General features: G+C 43.4%; 2 protein-coding genes across 3 annotated transcripts in view; both read right to left on the reverse strand.

Moving 5' to 3' along the window:
• Positions 1–664: 664 nt before the first annotated feature.
• LOC103811298 (plasminogen-like) lies at positions 665–4,018 on the reverse strand (the record flags this gene model as incomplete). Its single annotated transcript, XM_009084262.1, has 4 exons — positions 4,009–4,018; positions 3,303–3,373; positions 2,498–2,553; positions 665–753 (listed from the first exon to the last, which is right to left on the reverse strand). Coding segments are annotated over exons 1-4 (226 nt in total), but the record flags the coding sequence as incomplete, so codon positions are not given.
• Positions 4,019–11,530: 7,512 nt separating this feature from the next.
• Positions 11,531–13,548, reverse strand: part of LOC103811295 (GRIN2-like protein) — a 17,794-nt gene continuing 15,776 nt past the window's right edge. For both annotated transcript variants that reach the window (XM_009084261.1, XM_009084260.1), the window contains exon 2: positions 11,531–13,352. In XM_009084261.1, coding sequence (XP_009082509.1) covers positions 11,531–13,336 — 1,806 coding nt within the window. In that variant the 5' untranslated portion in view covers positions 13,337–13,352. The remainder of the gene's footprint in view (positions 13,353–13,548) is intronic.

Consider the following 13,548-nt stretch of genomic DNA (forward strand, 5'->3'; position numbering starts at 1 on the left):
CTCAGCCTGTCTGGGACCACCCAGGCAGCACCTCCTGGAATGCACGTGTGTGAAGTGCTGCCTCCTATACCTATATAGCACAGCACTTAAAACATACCCTAACAGAATGTATGGGGGCTTCAGATGGAAATCCAAGTAGCTGTACAGCTTCTGCATACGTGTGGTAGCTGAGCCACCATTTCCTACACGTTTCCTTCCTCCACTGGGCACAGACCAGGGGGCCATTCTTTTGAAGAAGACCTTGCTCGTGGTTACAAGTACAAATAATTCAGTGCTGACATAAGAGAAAGTAGAAGTCAGACACGTAATTCCATATGTGCTGTTAGCCTAGGAACCTGCATTTCAGGTATTTGGCTTTCTTGTCTAAACATGTAGGAGACACAGGATGTGTTATATAACCCTCCTCTGTGTATTTGGATTTAAGAGAAAACATAGCACCAACCCTACCTGACCTTGGAAAACCAGCAGGGCTCATATACCTGTTGTGTCCCTCCATGCAGTTATCCAGCAGGACTGTCCTAAGAAAAGAGTGCAGCCTCTCCTGGGCAGGCAGGCACAGCAGACAGAGCAGTTTACTGTTGTCTTCCATGGGCTTAACCAAGGCAATTCATAATCCTGATGGTTTGAGTGTTTTCTGTGGAACCACTCCTGTTGGTAGAGTTACTGCACATGATACACTGTGTGGATTCATCGTGGTTAAGTTTATGCTTTACCAGGAGGATTGTCCCACTGGATACATCTTCCATCTCTCCCCTAATGGAATATCAAGAGTAAGGAACTGTGTACAGATTTAATGGTCTCTTTCCTCCCACCACTGATGGCAGTACACGCTGCTCCTCCCTCTGCCATACCCTTAGCCACAACACATGTGCCTATTTACCCAAACCTATGTAGTGGATCAGAAGAAGAAATTTAAAATTACTTTAGCCTAAGCAAAATACAAATTGGTGGTCTGTTAAAATAGAAGCAAAAGGTTGGGCAGGGATGTGATTTTACATGAAAATAAACAAAATGATCTGCTCATGTTCAAACAGCAGCGAAGACGGAGACACGTACTCTGTTGGCACTGGATAAAATCGCAAATCTGTGTGACAGTAAGGCTCCAACCAGAGTATGAAGAGAAGAATTTTGGATGCATAAAAGGAATCTACATGCACGTCAGAAATAGTTAATGATTATAAATGCCTGCAGCTTTTCCTTCAGAGGTTTGTGACACTGTGTAATGCACTCCTGTACCCAAAAGTCAGTGCTGTTTCTTGCCAAATGGGAATCCTCCATGTGGTCCTGCAGCACAAAGCCCATTCTTCCTTCATTCAGCAAAAGTGCTCAATAACCCCCCTTGCACACTCAAAGACATTTTTCCTTGCTCAGCTGCAGTGTGACAATACAGAGCAGGAAGAGATTCATCCCTCCACACCCCCTGGAAACAGGAGCCTTGATAGAGAATTGGAAACCTTTCCTGCAGTTCTGCCAAACTGTACTACTGTGCACCACCCAAACCACAAAGAACCTGAAGAATGTTCTCTGGTGCAGTGATTTTAAAGCAAATTTTATGTGATTCAAAGAATCTTTCTGATTTCTGTTCAGACTGTTGCTCTATCAGTAAGAGAATCAGCTCTGTTACCTTCTATGTTTAGCACCCCAGAATGCAATTGCCCTGTTCTGTGATGCTACCACACGGTTAAGCAGTCCATCCCTGCCTTGCAAAGGGGAGATAAAGCGCAGCACACTGACAGCAGCACAGCAAGCACAGCACAGCTGGAGGCGAAGCCAGATGCCATGGCAGGCTAACAAGCTGATGGCTGTCAGAAACAGCAACAGTGCCGAGCCAGAGTATGAAATTCTAGAAGAATCATCACTGTAGGCGTCAGGGAACCTCACGCAGCTCCCGAGGGAATCGCCAGTTTCCTCAAACTGCTGCTGGAAGGAGGCTGTTTTCCTTTGTCCCTGCCAGCGCGGGTGCACGGCCCTCCCTCCCACATCCTCTCTGACGTCTGTCCTTGGTCCCCTTCCAGGCGGGCCGTGACCTGGCACGCAGTCCCACAGCTGTGCCAGATCCATCCCCAGCCTTCCCCCCGAGCTCATCCCGCCCGTGGCCGCCGGCCGAGCCCGCAGCCTCCAGCCTGCCCGAGAGCCCAGCGGCTCTGCAGGGAACTTCCAAAGCTCTGTGCTGCATTTACTCGTCCTGAATCTTTGCTTTTGTGTCGAGCTACCTCAGTGCCAGAGAGAAACTAAATGCTTTTGAACTCCCACACAAATATTTCATATGCAGACTGTAAACAGATATTTTGATAGCCTTTTCCTGCATACCACACACAGCCTTTTTCCTTGCTCTGGTTTAAGGATTTCTCATTCTTGCAAACTTCTCAATTACTGCCTGTTCATCTGTCCCACTTCACATCAAACAGAAGCACAGAATACACCTAACTCCACATTTATCTTTCGTTTAAACAGATTCTGACAAAGGTCTTCTGCAGCTTCTCCAGGCAGAACTTAGTTCTGGAAGCAGTGGGCTGCAGTGAGAACCCAGCATTTGTGGATTAGGGTCCTGTCCTAAAATAACAGAAGTTTCAACCAAATAGGTGTCACCCCTGAGGAGAGGGACAGAGGAAAGGAACAGATTAACTTGTGATAGCAGAAATTCTTTCTCTTGTGCGATAGCAGCTGACAGCAGCTGTAGAGGGAATGTACACAATGAAGGCATTAGGACTCCATACCCTATGCACAGACATGTTGGTAAGCACATACCCAAACATCCAGATGTTTGTCAACATATCATCTTTTGTGTGAGAGGTACCTAGGCAAGTAGGTTTTCCTAAGGATCCCACACATCCTTTAAAACAAAACTACTGGTGTGGCCATTTTAATTGTCACCTGTTTTTTCTACTTTTTGTGTTATTTTTCCCTCCTGAAACCCTTGAAAACTTCACTTAAAGGATGTACCCCAAACAGCAAACACTACATATAGACATACTCTTTTGCAGAAACAGGAGATTCTTTGATAACCAGAAATTAAATGTCTTCCCACCTATTAAGGAGAAAGCACACTCAATTCAGGTATGATGGATAAGAACTGCAACTCATATATGCTTTACAAATGAGAGGAATGCCCGTGTATGTTTTGTGGGTTACAATAGGCTCCATAACACCTTCAGTGACAGCAGGAACAGCTCAATAGCTGTGCAAGAATGTGCCAACACAAATTGTTATTTGTCAGTCAGTGTGTTACTGACTTCATCAGCACCCTCTGCTGTCACAGTGACATCATGTCACGGAAAAATAGTCTTAAAGGCTGCATATACCTGTAATGAGACTTGCCAAGGCCAGGAGTGTGGCTTTGCTTCCATGCCTGATCTAATTCTCCCTGCAGTGTCTACAATACACAGAGAAATACATTCAATAAGCAAAGTCACATCCCAACAGTGGCTCACTAATCCTAGGCTCAGTGACTCCTGTAACTTGAAATACTGAGGGAGCAGATAAGCACTAAACACAAATCCTTAGTCATGTTCCACATACACTGCACACTAATTTTTTTAAAAGCTGCCTGACACACTAGGGATGTTAAAAATGCTTGAAATTTAAGAAATCAGAACATCAGTGAAAATGTTTCCCATGAAAGTGTAGAGCTCACTGCCAAAATTTGAGAGACCTCTTGTTTCCTGAAGAGCTGGGCTTGTGGTTAAACCCTCCACGTGGCTCAGCCTGGAGGCAACTGGCTTTTGGGACAGGGCAGCTGCTTTGTGTTTGGCTGCTTGGAGGACAGCTCAGACACAGGCTGATGGAAAGCAGTTAGTGTTCAACAGCTGGGCATGACACTAAGTTTGAGTTGGCTTCAAGATATTGTCTCTGAAAAACTATGCATTCCCAGGGACTCATGTTGCATTAATTAGAAGGCAAACAAAGACAAAGCACTTGATCCTGCACAATGTATTTCTGTAGATCATTCACTACCTCATTCTTGTTATGGCAGGGTTGTGGATATGAGCTTAACCTAGGCAAGGTTACTATTCGTCATCTTTGGCAAAAGGCAGTTGGCTTCTGTAATGCTTGAAAGGTAGGAAAGCAATACAGGAAAGATTTGCTCTCTGACACAGGGTAGGAAACTCCAAATTGAATATCCAAATAAAAGGAAGTACTTCATTTCATGTAAAGGCAAATAACATCCAGATATTCAATTTTTCTATGACAGAAGTAACAAAAAATGCAAGTAAGAACTTGCCGAGAAGAAAGTGTGTGGGAAAGGTGCAGACCTGGTGACCTAAGTGGGGTGCTGGTACTACCATGGACACCTGTATTCAAACATGAGGGAAGGGCCTCCAGGGAGGTGAAAGCAGAGGAGATGCATGTCCCTGCTTTCTGCAACCCCAGGCTAGTTCACAGTGTCAGCACTCGGGCACAGCACCGAAGAACTTACACTGAGGGGAAGGAGGCATGGTAAGAGTGTATAAACAATTTTGACCCAAAATTGTTTTTACAAAGTTTCAACCTACTTCAGAAAACTTGTTCTGTCACAAACATAGATTGAGCCTGTAGTGAAACAGCAGTGTGATTTTGGTCACTAAATATTTTGAACCTCCATCCCCATATACACACACACACATACTCCAGTCAAAATTAGAGCAGGAAAGGACTCTCAGTGCAGGCTTATAGAAGAAGATACCTTAAAATAGGTGTCATCTGTTTTCTCCGAAATACTTGTCCCATATTTTCCCGAGATCCTTTTTAAGAAAGCAGCTACAGCAGCACGGCACTAAATTAACCCCTGATTCTACTGTTAGAGTGGGGTTGATGCTGAAAATAAGTGTGAAATTTATCAAATACAGATCACTACGAAAACAAGGAAGAAATTACAACATAACCCATCATACCATGAATTCAAATTAACATACAAGTTTTCCTAAAATTGGATCCTCTGAGGCAACAGCATTTACAGGATTTTCCAGACAAAGCGGGCACAAGACAGAATTTAACTTGCCTACATGCAGGATTTTCAGCTCAGTCCCAGTCTGGGGAGAAGCACTACAACCAGCACCAGAGGCAGGGTAAGCAAGTTATCTACAACTGCTGTAAAAAGTCATCTGAGGAGGTGAAAGCCCTGACTTTATGCATGTGTCATTATTGAGGGTGTTGTGCCTGTGTCGGGGGAAGGACCAGAAACTCCAGCTCCTGGTGTTGCTGCCAGGGCAGCACAGCACAGGTCAGGTGATGGCACCCAAGCCTAGATAGTTCTGTGTGCTTCGTGCACTACGAAGAGCTGCCCATCAGAAGGTGTGTGTTGGAACACACAAACAAAAGGGTGTTTGAGCAAGGTTCACTGCACCCCAAGCTGTGACCTCATCTCTGCTTTACAGTAAAAGTTGTAGGAGATAAGCAGGAACTAGAAGATGCCAGGGAGGAAGAGTGGGTCTGTCCTGCCAGGGTGTGTGCAGCACTGAGTGCCAGGTGGAGCTAGGAGATGTAATCCTGGATGGCAGGAATTCACCAGGGCACTTGACCCAGATTCCTTATGTTCCATTGCCTTTAACACCATAGGAGACAAAATCTCCCCTTCATCACACTTGCAACACTGCTGGTTGCTGGAGTTAGTTGTCTTTTGTGGCCACAGGTGAGCAGGAGGTGGCTGGAGTGGGATGGAAGTCTGCTGGTCCTTCTTCTTGCTTATGTTTTCTAAGCTTCCTTCATCTGAGTGGCATAGCCTGTAGTACACTGAAAGCCTGATAATAAGACAGATGACATCTGTTTAGGTCACATATTAGAAAGGATTAATGCTTCTAAAGACTTAGAAGCTACAGCTTAGTACTCTGCTATCTGAACACATTGGCCCTGATACATGCAGTGGCTGTCAGCTGAAGACTCAGCATTTCTACCACTTGAGAAAGATGGAAGTTAGACATCCAGGTGACCGTGGCAAGGGATGTGGCACTGTTCCCTTCACTGATGCAGGCTGTCGGTAAAAGCCTCAAGCAACTGTGTGCTTAGTCTCGCGAAGGAGCTCCGGGAGGAAGAAGCAACTCCATGGCACTGGTTTTTGCCAGGGGCAGAGGTGCTGCCCCACAGAAAATGGACATACTCATTCCAGCTGGCAGAGGTGAAAAGGGAGCATGCCCATTTTTATATGGAGAAGAATTTCTGGGTGCAGGTTTTTTCTGAGTAAGAAAAGGAACAAAATTCTCACTATTCCACATCACCCATAAAGGTTACCCATCTCTTCCCCTTCAAAACCTCCTCTCACTAATCCATGTCACCCATAAAGCTTACCCATCTCTTCCCCTTCAAAACCTCGTGGCTCTGTAGAGCTATTAACTGTAGAGGGGCAGAGGAGTGAGATGCCCCAAACTGTAACATCAGCAGAAAGCATCATGGCTCACTCCCTCCACAGACACAGTACCTGCAGACATGAGCAGCCTGGGGCTCTATACACAGTCTCACAGGCATTAGAGTCCCCTTTTTTTGCAGAGGGTCAGCTGGATCTTGTGATCTCTGTAATTAACAAGGCTTTGGAAAGAAGCTCAATAGGCACATTGTGTTTTTCATTTCAGATCCATCATTCTACATGGAGGGAAAAGAAATAAACCTTATGAATCAATCTTAGACCCCTAAAGTCCCCTGAAAAGGAGAGACACGAGTGACTGATGCAGCGAGTTCCACTAAGGTTTTCAACTGGTACTGTGGGAGTTGATTAGAATTATTTATTTCCAACTCATAAACCCACATGCTGCCTCTTTCTCTCTTGCCAATTAACAGTATTACTTAACACTAATAGGCTGCTTTCATTTTCAAGGGGCTTAAGAAGACAAATTAATCACCTCAACATGTCTGAAAGGAACAGATGGCAACGAAGTATTAACATTGCAATTTCACAGTTGGAAAAGCTCCTGAGAGAGAGGGCAGTACCAGTGTCTGGGGGCACCTGGCCCTGCTCCCCATGTGGAGCTGGGGGTTCCTCAGGCTCGTCTCCGCTCTGAGCTTCTGCTTTATCCCAACCTCACCACACATAACTTTTCCTAAACAAAGCTACACTGTTTTCCTTATTCTCTCTTTAACAGGCAGTAACATCCTTCCAGAATGCCTCTTACCTCAGCACATCTCCCAGCAGGTTGCTACTGCTTTGGATTTAAAAGACTAAATGTCTATCCAATAATGCAATTAGCACAGTCTGTCATTATTTCTTACTGGCTATAAGCAGAGAGGTGATCAGGAAGAAATATATTCCCCTGTCCGTACAGTGGAGATGATCTTTTTCCCTGGAACATCTTGGTTACATTTGGGTACAGCTCAGCTGTCTGTTTTTTTCATGGATTCTCTGAGGCAATGGCATTTGCAGGATTTTCCCCTGACTCAGAGGACTGTGGTCACAGAGCAGTGTTGTTCTGTGGGGCCTTTTGGCTTGGCCATACAACACACACTGGAAGGAAGATAAGCTTTCTCTAGACCAGGGGTTCCTGCAGCAAAACTGATGTCTGAAGGGAGAGATCTGTGGCCATCTTAGCAGAACCAGTTTAGGATCCAGGTCTCTTCCAGCAGCATGAGCCCAAAAGCAAGTGGTCTGCAGACACCACAGATTGAACTGGGAGTGAGAGTCCACAGCACACCTGTCATGGACTGCCAGCTTCAGAGAGGCCCTCAGCAGCTCAGCCCCATCTCTGCTGCTGTCTCCCCATGGCCCCAGGCAGGAATCCCTGGGCAGTTTGTTATGGGGGCACCCAAGTCACAGGGCCCAGAGTGAATTTGGTTAGGTGACCCTTCCACCTATCTCCAGCCATTAAGCAACCTGTCACAAACACAACTCTAGAAAGCTGTTTTTCAGAACAAATTAACATTTTCAGAAGACCAAACAAATCTATACAATGATTTAAAAACTAACTGATATAACAATAACTAAGCAGCTTTCTAGTGTTTAAGTTGGTTTTTTAAAGCATAGATTTAACTATGGAAGGTTTTTATTTAAAACATTGAGAGAATACCCTCTATTTCAGTATTTAACCCCCGAATCAAAGATTCTCTCAGATTGAAATTGTGCAAATGATAATAGTCAGTGTCTGGCATGTTTTGGCCTCTTCTCTAGGAATAGTTTCAGTAAATATGGTGATACATCTCCTTTGTTACTGCAGCAAGATAATAATTCAGAGTGAAATGAATTATGCTAACACCTTTTCAGAGCTATTTCATCAGCGTACTGATATCAGTATCAATTCCCTTCAATCTGTGCTAAATCGCCAAGCTAAGCATCTCAGCCCATTATCAATCTCACAGCCATCAAGTATCATATACAATGAAATCCTTCTAGAGACATTCATTAGCATCCAGGGATGGCATAACATATCCCAAATACTGCATTAACGGTGGCTGCTCCTATTTGTTAAGAGAAGAAGGAGCACTGAGGCAAGAGGGCTAGGCACCCACTGTGCCAGAGCAGCCCTCACTGAGGACTCCTGGGAAAGGTAACCCTGATTTGCTCTGCTATAACTGGTACTCGAGCATTCATGCTGGGGATCAGAGGCAACAAGATTGAGATGCAAACTGGTTTACAAACAGGCTCAAGAAAATCGTATGCCCTGATTTCACCCTAGCTTGACAAGCACCTGTGTTCAGCATTGACCCACTTGGTTACAAATCTAGTGAAAGTTTTCCTGCTACTTTATTTATATTTGAAGGTAGAATGTAATGGATTTTGATTTTCCTAAGTTAGAAGACATTAAAAAACAGAGCCAGAGTTCTCACATTTACAGGAGTAACACTTAGAGAATACTTAATATATAATGTGACTGCATTAAAATTTTTTTTAAAACTGAACCAAAATGTAAAGTGAATCCAAGTTGCCTTTTTTTTTGAGATATCCATCATACAAGTGAAATAACTTATTTCATCCGTGTAGCTAACATTCAGATGAGTGTTTGTTGGGGTTTTTTTCCCCCTCAGATCTCCATTTATATACTTTGTACTTTGAACCTTTCCAAAAGCATAGGAAATCCTCAAACGCAAACACTACCTTTGTAAACAACAGCAACCCCGATTAGTATCCTAAAGTCTCACAATGCCCATAATGAGTAAGCACCTGGTTTTCTGGACTTGCAAATCATTGGTACCCTTTCCCCTTACTTGTTATCTATTTTGCTCACCCAAGAATGGTAAAGAGTGTTTAGGATCATAGTAGCAAGTCCATACCAGAGCATAAACCGTAAGTAATCGATACGAGAGCTGTATGGAATCTAAGAGTTGTTCCAGCTTTTATAGTACAAGAGTCAAAGCATTCAAGGGACTTTGCTATACTGTTCCAGTCCCTTCTGCAAAATATCTCTTTCTGACCGTTTAGATACTGTTGGTCCTGTTGTATCATCTTCCTAGTGTTGAGGACTTTTTTTTGGAGAGGGGTGGGAAGGAGAATACAGATTATTCCACGTGTCAAAAAGTATGGATTACAATGGCCATGGGAGCAAGATACACTTGTTCTTTTAAAGCTTTAGTTTGACTCTTCAAGTCTTTAATTCTCCTGCACACCCAAGGACAAGCTAATAGACAAGACAAGGTTTTAGACCTATGTAGTGCTTAAAATTTTCCAAGTGTAATATCCGAAGAAATGGAAAATCAATGTCTCATACTCTGGACCATAAAATAAGCCTGTATAGAAACTGTCCAGCTAAACTCTAAATAATAGTGGAGTGATTTTATTCAGTCACTCATTACTTCTTTATTTCTGTTAAAGCTTTAATAAAAGGAATTTTAACATCCGGGATCTTTATCAAAACTTGGATGCTCACAGCTCTGGAAGCACCCTGAGTAAGGCATCATATTCCAGTGGTTACAGACTTAGTCTGTATAAAACTACTTTTGAGCTCAGACTTTATTGAGGCCAAAGTCCCAGGGCCTGAATGAAGCCTCCTGAACTCAAAGCAAATTTCCCAGGAGCCAGCTCAGTTTAAATTCCATTTTGTCCAGGAGTGAAAATTTGATCTTGAACCACTCTACATTATTAAATTAATGCATCATAGCACATTCCAGACAGCAAGTCCTACATTTAAGGATTTTCAAAATGAAATTTTAAAGCTGTCCTATTCACCAGGGGCTCCTGTTCATATACAAATGTCAGGTGAACATTATGTAGACAGCTTGCTAACTTACTGGAACAAAACACAAACCAAAAGAACAAAACCCACAACCACACACATTTAAAGAAAGAGTGGGAAATTCCACAGCAGTTAATTTTGAGACAGAAATCAATGTTCCTTCTTTCTCCTCATCAAAAAACACTGTGCATCTCATTTCCCGAAGAATCTTAGACATTGACCAAAGGCCACATATGACACTGGAAATGATGTTCTCAGCTTCCTTGACAAACCTTTCACTTTGCATTACACTCTCATAAAAGATTTCTCACTGAGAAATTGTTTGCAAAGTTGTTTTTAGGATAAAATAAATCTTTAAGCTGCCCAAATGACCAAGGCACTTGGAACAAATAACCTTAGAGCTGTACTTTGGGGAAGACACAAGGTCTCACTTGCAGCAGATGCTTGACGTCAGACCAGAGAGGGAACACAAGACGAGCAAAGGTTACATGCAAACTGTCCCCTGTGGCTTATGCAACAATCAAATAACCACTGTTCAGGATAGATGCACATAGGAACAACTCACTGGAAATTACTTTTAATACAAGCAAAACAAAACTGCTTAGGAGTTGTAGGGTATGATGTTAAAACCAGACTAATCTGAACAGCTTTTGTTTCATGTCTCTAAAGCAAGCATTCAGTAATTCACATTACATGAGTCATCTTTGGTTAGGTGACCCTTATAATAATGGTAATAATGGCATAACAATGGTAGTACATGTACATTTGTGTCAATCACATGGTAAATATCAGTTCTGGTTATTTAGAGTATAATTCATCATAACTACAAACTAATGAGGTAATTGGAGGAGCATCCTCCAGCTGTACATGAGCTTGCAAAGGGAAGAGTTCAGACTAGCAACACTGAAATTACTTCACAGATTTACGTAGAAAAAGTTACAATTCTTTGTCATAGTGCATTACACTAATTTGTCATTTTGTCTACAGTTAAAGTGGGCTCATAGTCAGCATTATTATATAATAAACAGCAAAACAGCTCCCAAAACAATGTAAGGGAGTAGGATTTAAATCTAAGAACTTCGATTAAAGCATAATTTTCTAACTGTTTTCTAACCCTAAATTATTAAAATACAGAAAAAGTCATCATTATTTTAAAAAGATGCATCATTTAAAAAAGAAATTTCATTCCTTACAATACGGTTTAAAATGAACACAGAAGAAAACAGTGGTACATTAAATACAGTCAAGAGCATTTGGATGGCATGATGTGGACATAACCTTGTGTTCTCTGTTACGTGGCCCAGCCATTGGTTTTTCCTTGCTTTGATGCATATTTGATGATTGCTGAACTTTTCCCACTTATCCTGATGTGGACTGCCCACATATACTGTGTTAACACTTAAGAGTCAACATTTATTTACAATTTAAAAGCAGCACAGCTATCCTACATCCTACAGCTGTGCTCACTCCACTGCAGTACTGGAACGAGCACAACAGCTGGGATATCTCAGGGAATGCATCATTGTTCTGAAAGGCCTTTTTTTTCCTGTTTTTTCAGAAGGTGTCTCCTCATTATTTTTCTCAGCCATCTCAGCTTGCTCTGTCTGGGTTTGTTCTATTTGAAACTCGAGGTGTTTTTGAATGGCTACCCCGAGGACTTCTGGATCCACAGATGCCCCATACACTTCCCACGTCATTCCTTCATCATCCCATCGCACTTCACGTACTGGAGACATGGGGGCCTCTAAGTCTTGCTCCAGGTTCACCTCTGGGAACACATGTGAGTGACCTTCTGCTGCAGCTGCTGGGCTTGTTGCCACAGATTTGTATTCCGTGGTTGGAAGAGTTTGTACCTCGACATCTCTACACTCAAGAGCTGGTTTCAGTCCTTTGGTTAAATCATTCATAGAGGTCATAGTCCACATATCCTTAGTTGTCACTACCATGTCTGCACCTTGCTGGCTGCTAAGAGCAACACAGGCAGCCTTGGTTTCTGAAGGAGCTCTCTCCTGTTCAGCACAGTGCTGAGTATGTTGCAGTTGTTCTCCAGGGATGCTACAGCACTTCAGGACTCTCTTGGCATCCAGGCCTGACTCACTTACTGAAGACACCAGCTTAGGATATGTCAGAATGTCTGCAGCAGAAAAGGAGTGAAGATAGCCAGGTGCTGCCTGCTCTCTTCCTGTCTCACTAACTGAGCACACCAGCCGTGGAACGAGCTGTATGGATGGTATGGGCAAAGAGTGGCAATAGGCAGGGATGGTGGCATCAGCCTTCACACAGGCATTCTGCCTTATATTACAGGGGCCTGCAGAGTTGTTATGAACTGTCATCACTATGGGGGAGTATGCAGAGTTTGGAATATTACCATAAGTCACACCACCGTGAATAATCCCAGTGGCTTGACTGAACATTGTCCTGTTTTGGAAACCATTTCCAGGCATGTGGGGCCTCAGAACAGCAGCGTGAAATGTTCCAGGATCTGTGTAAACAGTAGTGTTGCGTGGAATACTGCCACTGTCAAAAGTGTTTGTGGGTACTTGTTGGTCTCTAGGTAGGACTGGAAGATGAGTCACAAGGTTTTGGTAGTGAGATGTATTTTCATTTGTTTCTGATCCATATCTCTGTGTTTGGGAGGACATTCTAGCCACTGGCAAACCATGCCTGCAGCTAGAAGAGCTTAGGCTTGAGTGAGTAGCACTGGTTTCTATGTGAGTGACATAAGCCTGCTGTTTGCAACTGCAAGTTAGGTCTGAGTGGCTTCTCTGAAGGCCAGTTCCTGATTCTTCCATTTTACATACGCTTTGCTGGTGAACACTGCAGGCTGAAGAAACATTCTCAACAGTGCTGCTCTTTACAGGCATCTTAGTGTCCCCCACTTCCCAGGATGCTGAGGACTGTTCAGATATAAGAAAATGGTTTGCAGTCTTAGTTCTTCTCTCTGAATGGTCATTGGCTGACTGGTCCCTTATGGTTTGGGCCTCTGACCCAAGTCCCATCACCCCAGGCTGCGAGAAGGACCACTCAGGACTCTGTACACTCCTTGCATCACTCCTGTTTTCCAGGATATGGCAGATGGTGCTACTATGGCTTTTCTTCAGCTCCTGTTTGTTGTTTTGCCTTTCTTCTAGAATTGATTGCCCAGTACAGGCCAGATTTGACGAGCTCTTGGACAGGAGGTGACTCTGGATATTCAAGAGACTGTGACAAGCAGAACTTTGTGAGTCCTCATAGGAATGAGTGTGGAGCTGGTGGCTGTCAGCTGACATGGCAAAAAAGAGAGATCTGCAAGAAATGGTGAAGAAGAAAAAGAAGCAATTTAAGAAGGAAATAAATGTACTGGAAACTATAACCTCTATTGACCTTCTGTCCAGGCTTCTTGCTTTTCACAGGTCACAAATACTTTTTGTAAAGCACAGTACTGTGGTCTGTGTGTACTCAGGCCAGTCAGTTTCCATTTTCCGTTTGCATGAAGGGTTTT

The sequence above is a fragment of the Acanthisitta chloris genome, unplaced genomic scaffold (assembly GCF_000695815.1).
Source record: "Acanthisitta chloris isolate BGI_N310 unplaced genomic scaffold, ASM69581v1 scaffold2841, whole genome shotgun sequence".
Classification (NCBI taxonomy): domain Eukaryota; kingdom Metazoa; phylum Chordata; class Aves; order Passeriformes; family Acanthisittidae; genus Acanthisitta; species Acanthisitta chloris.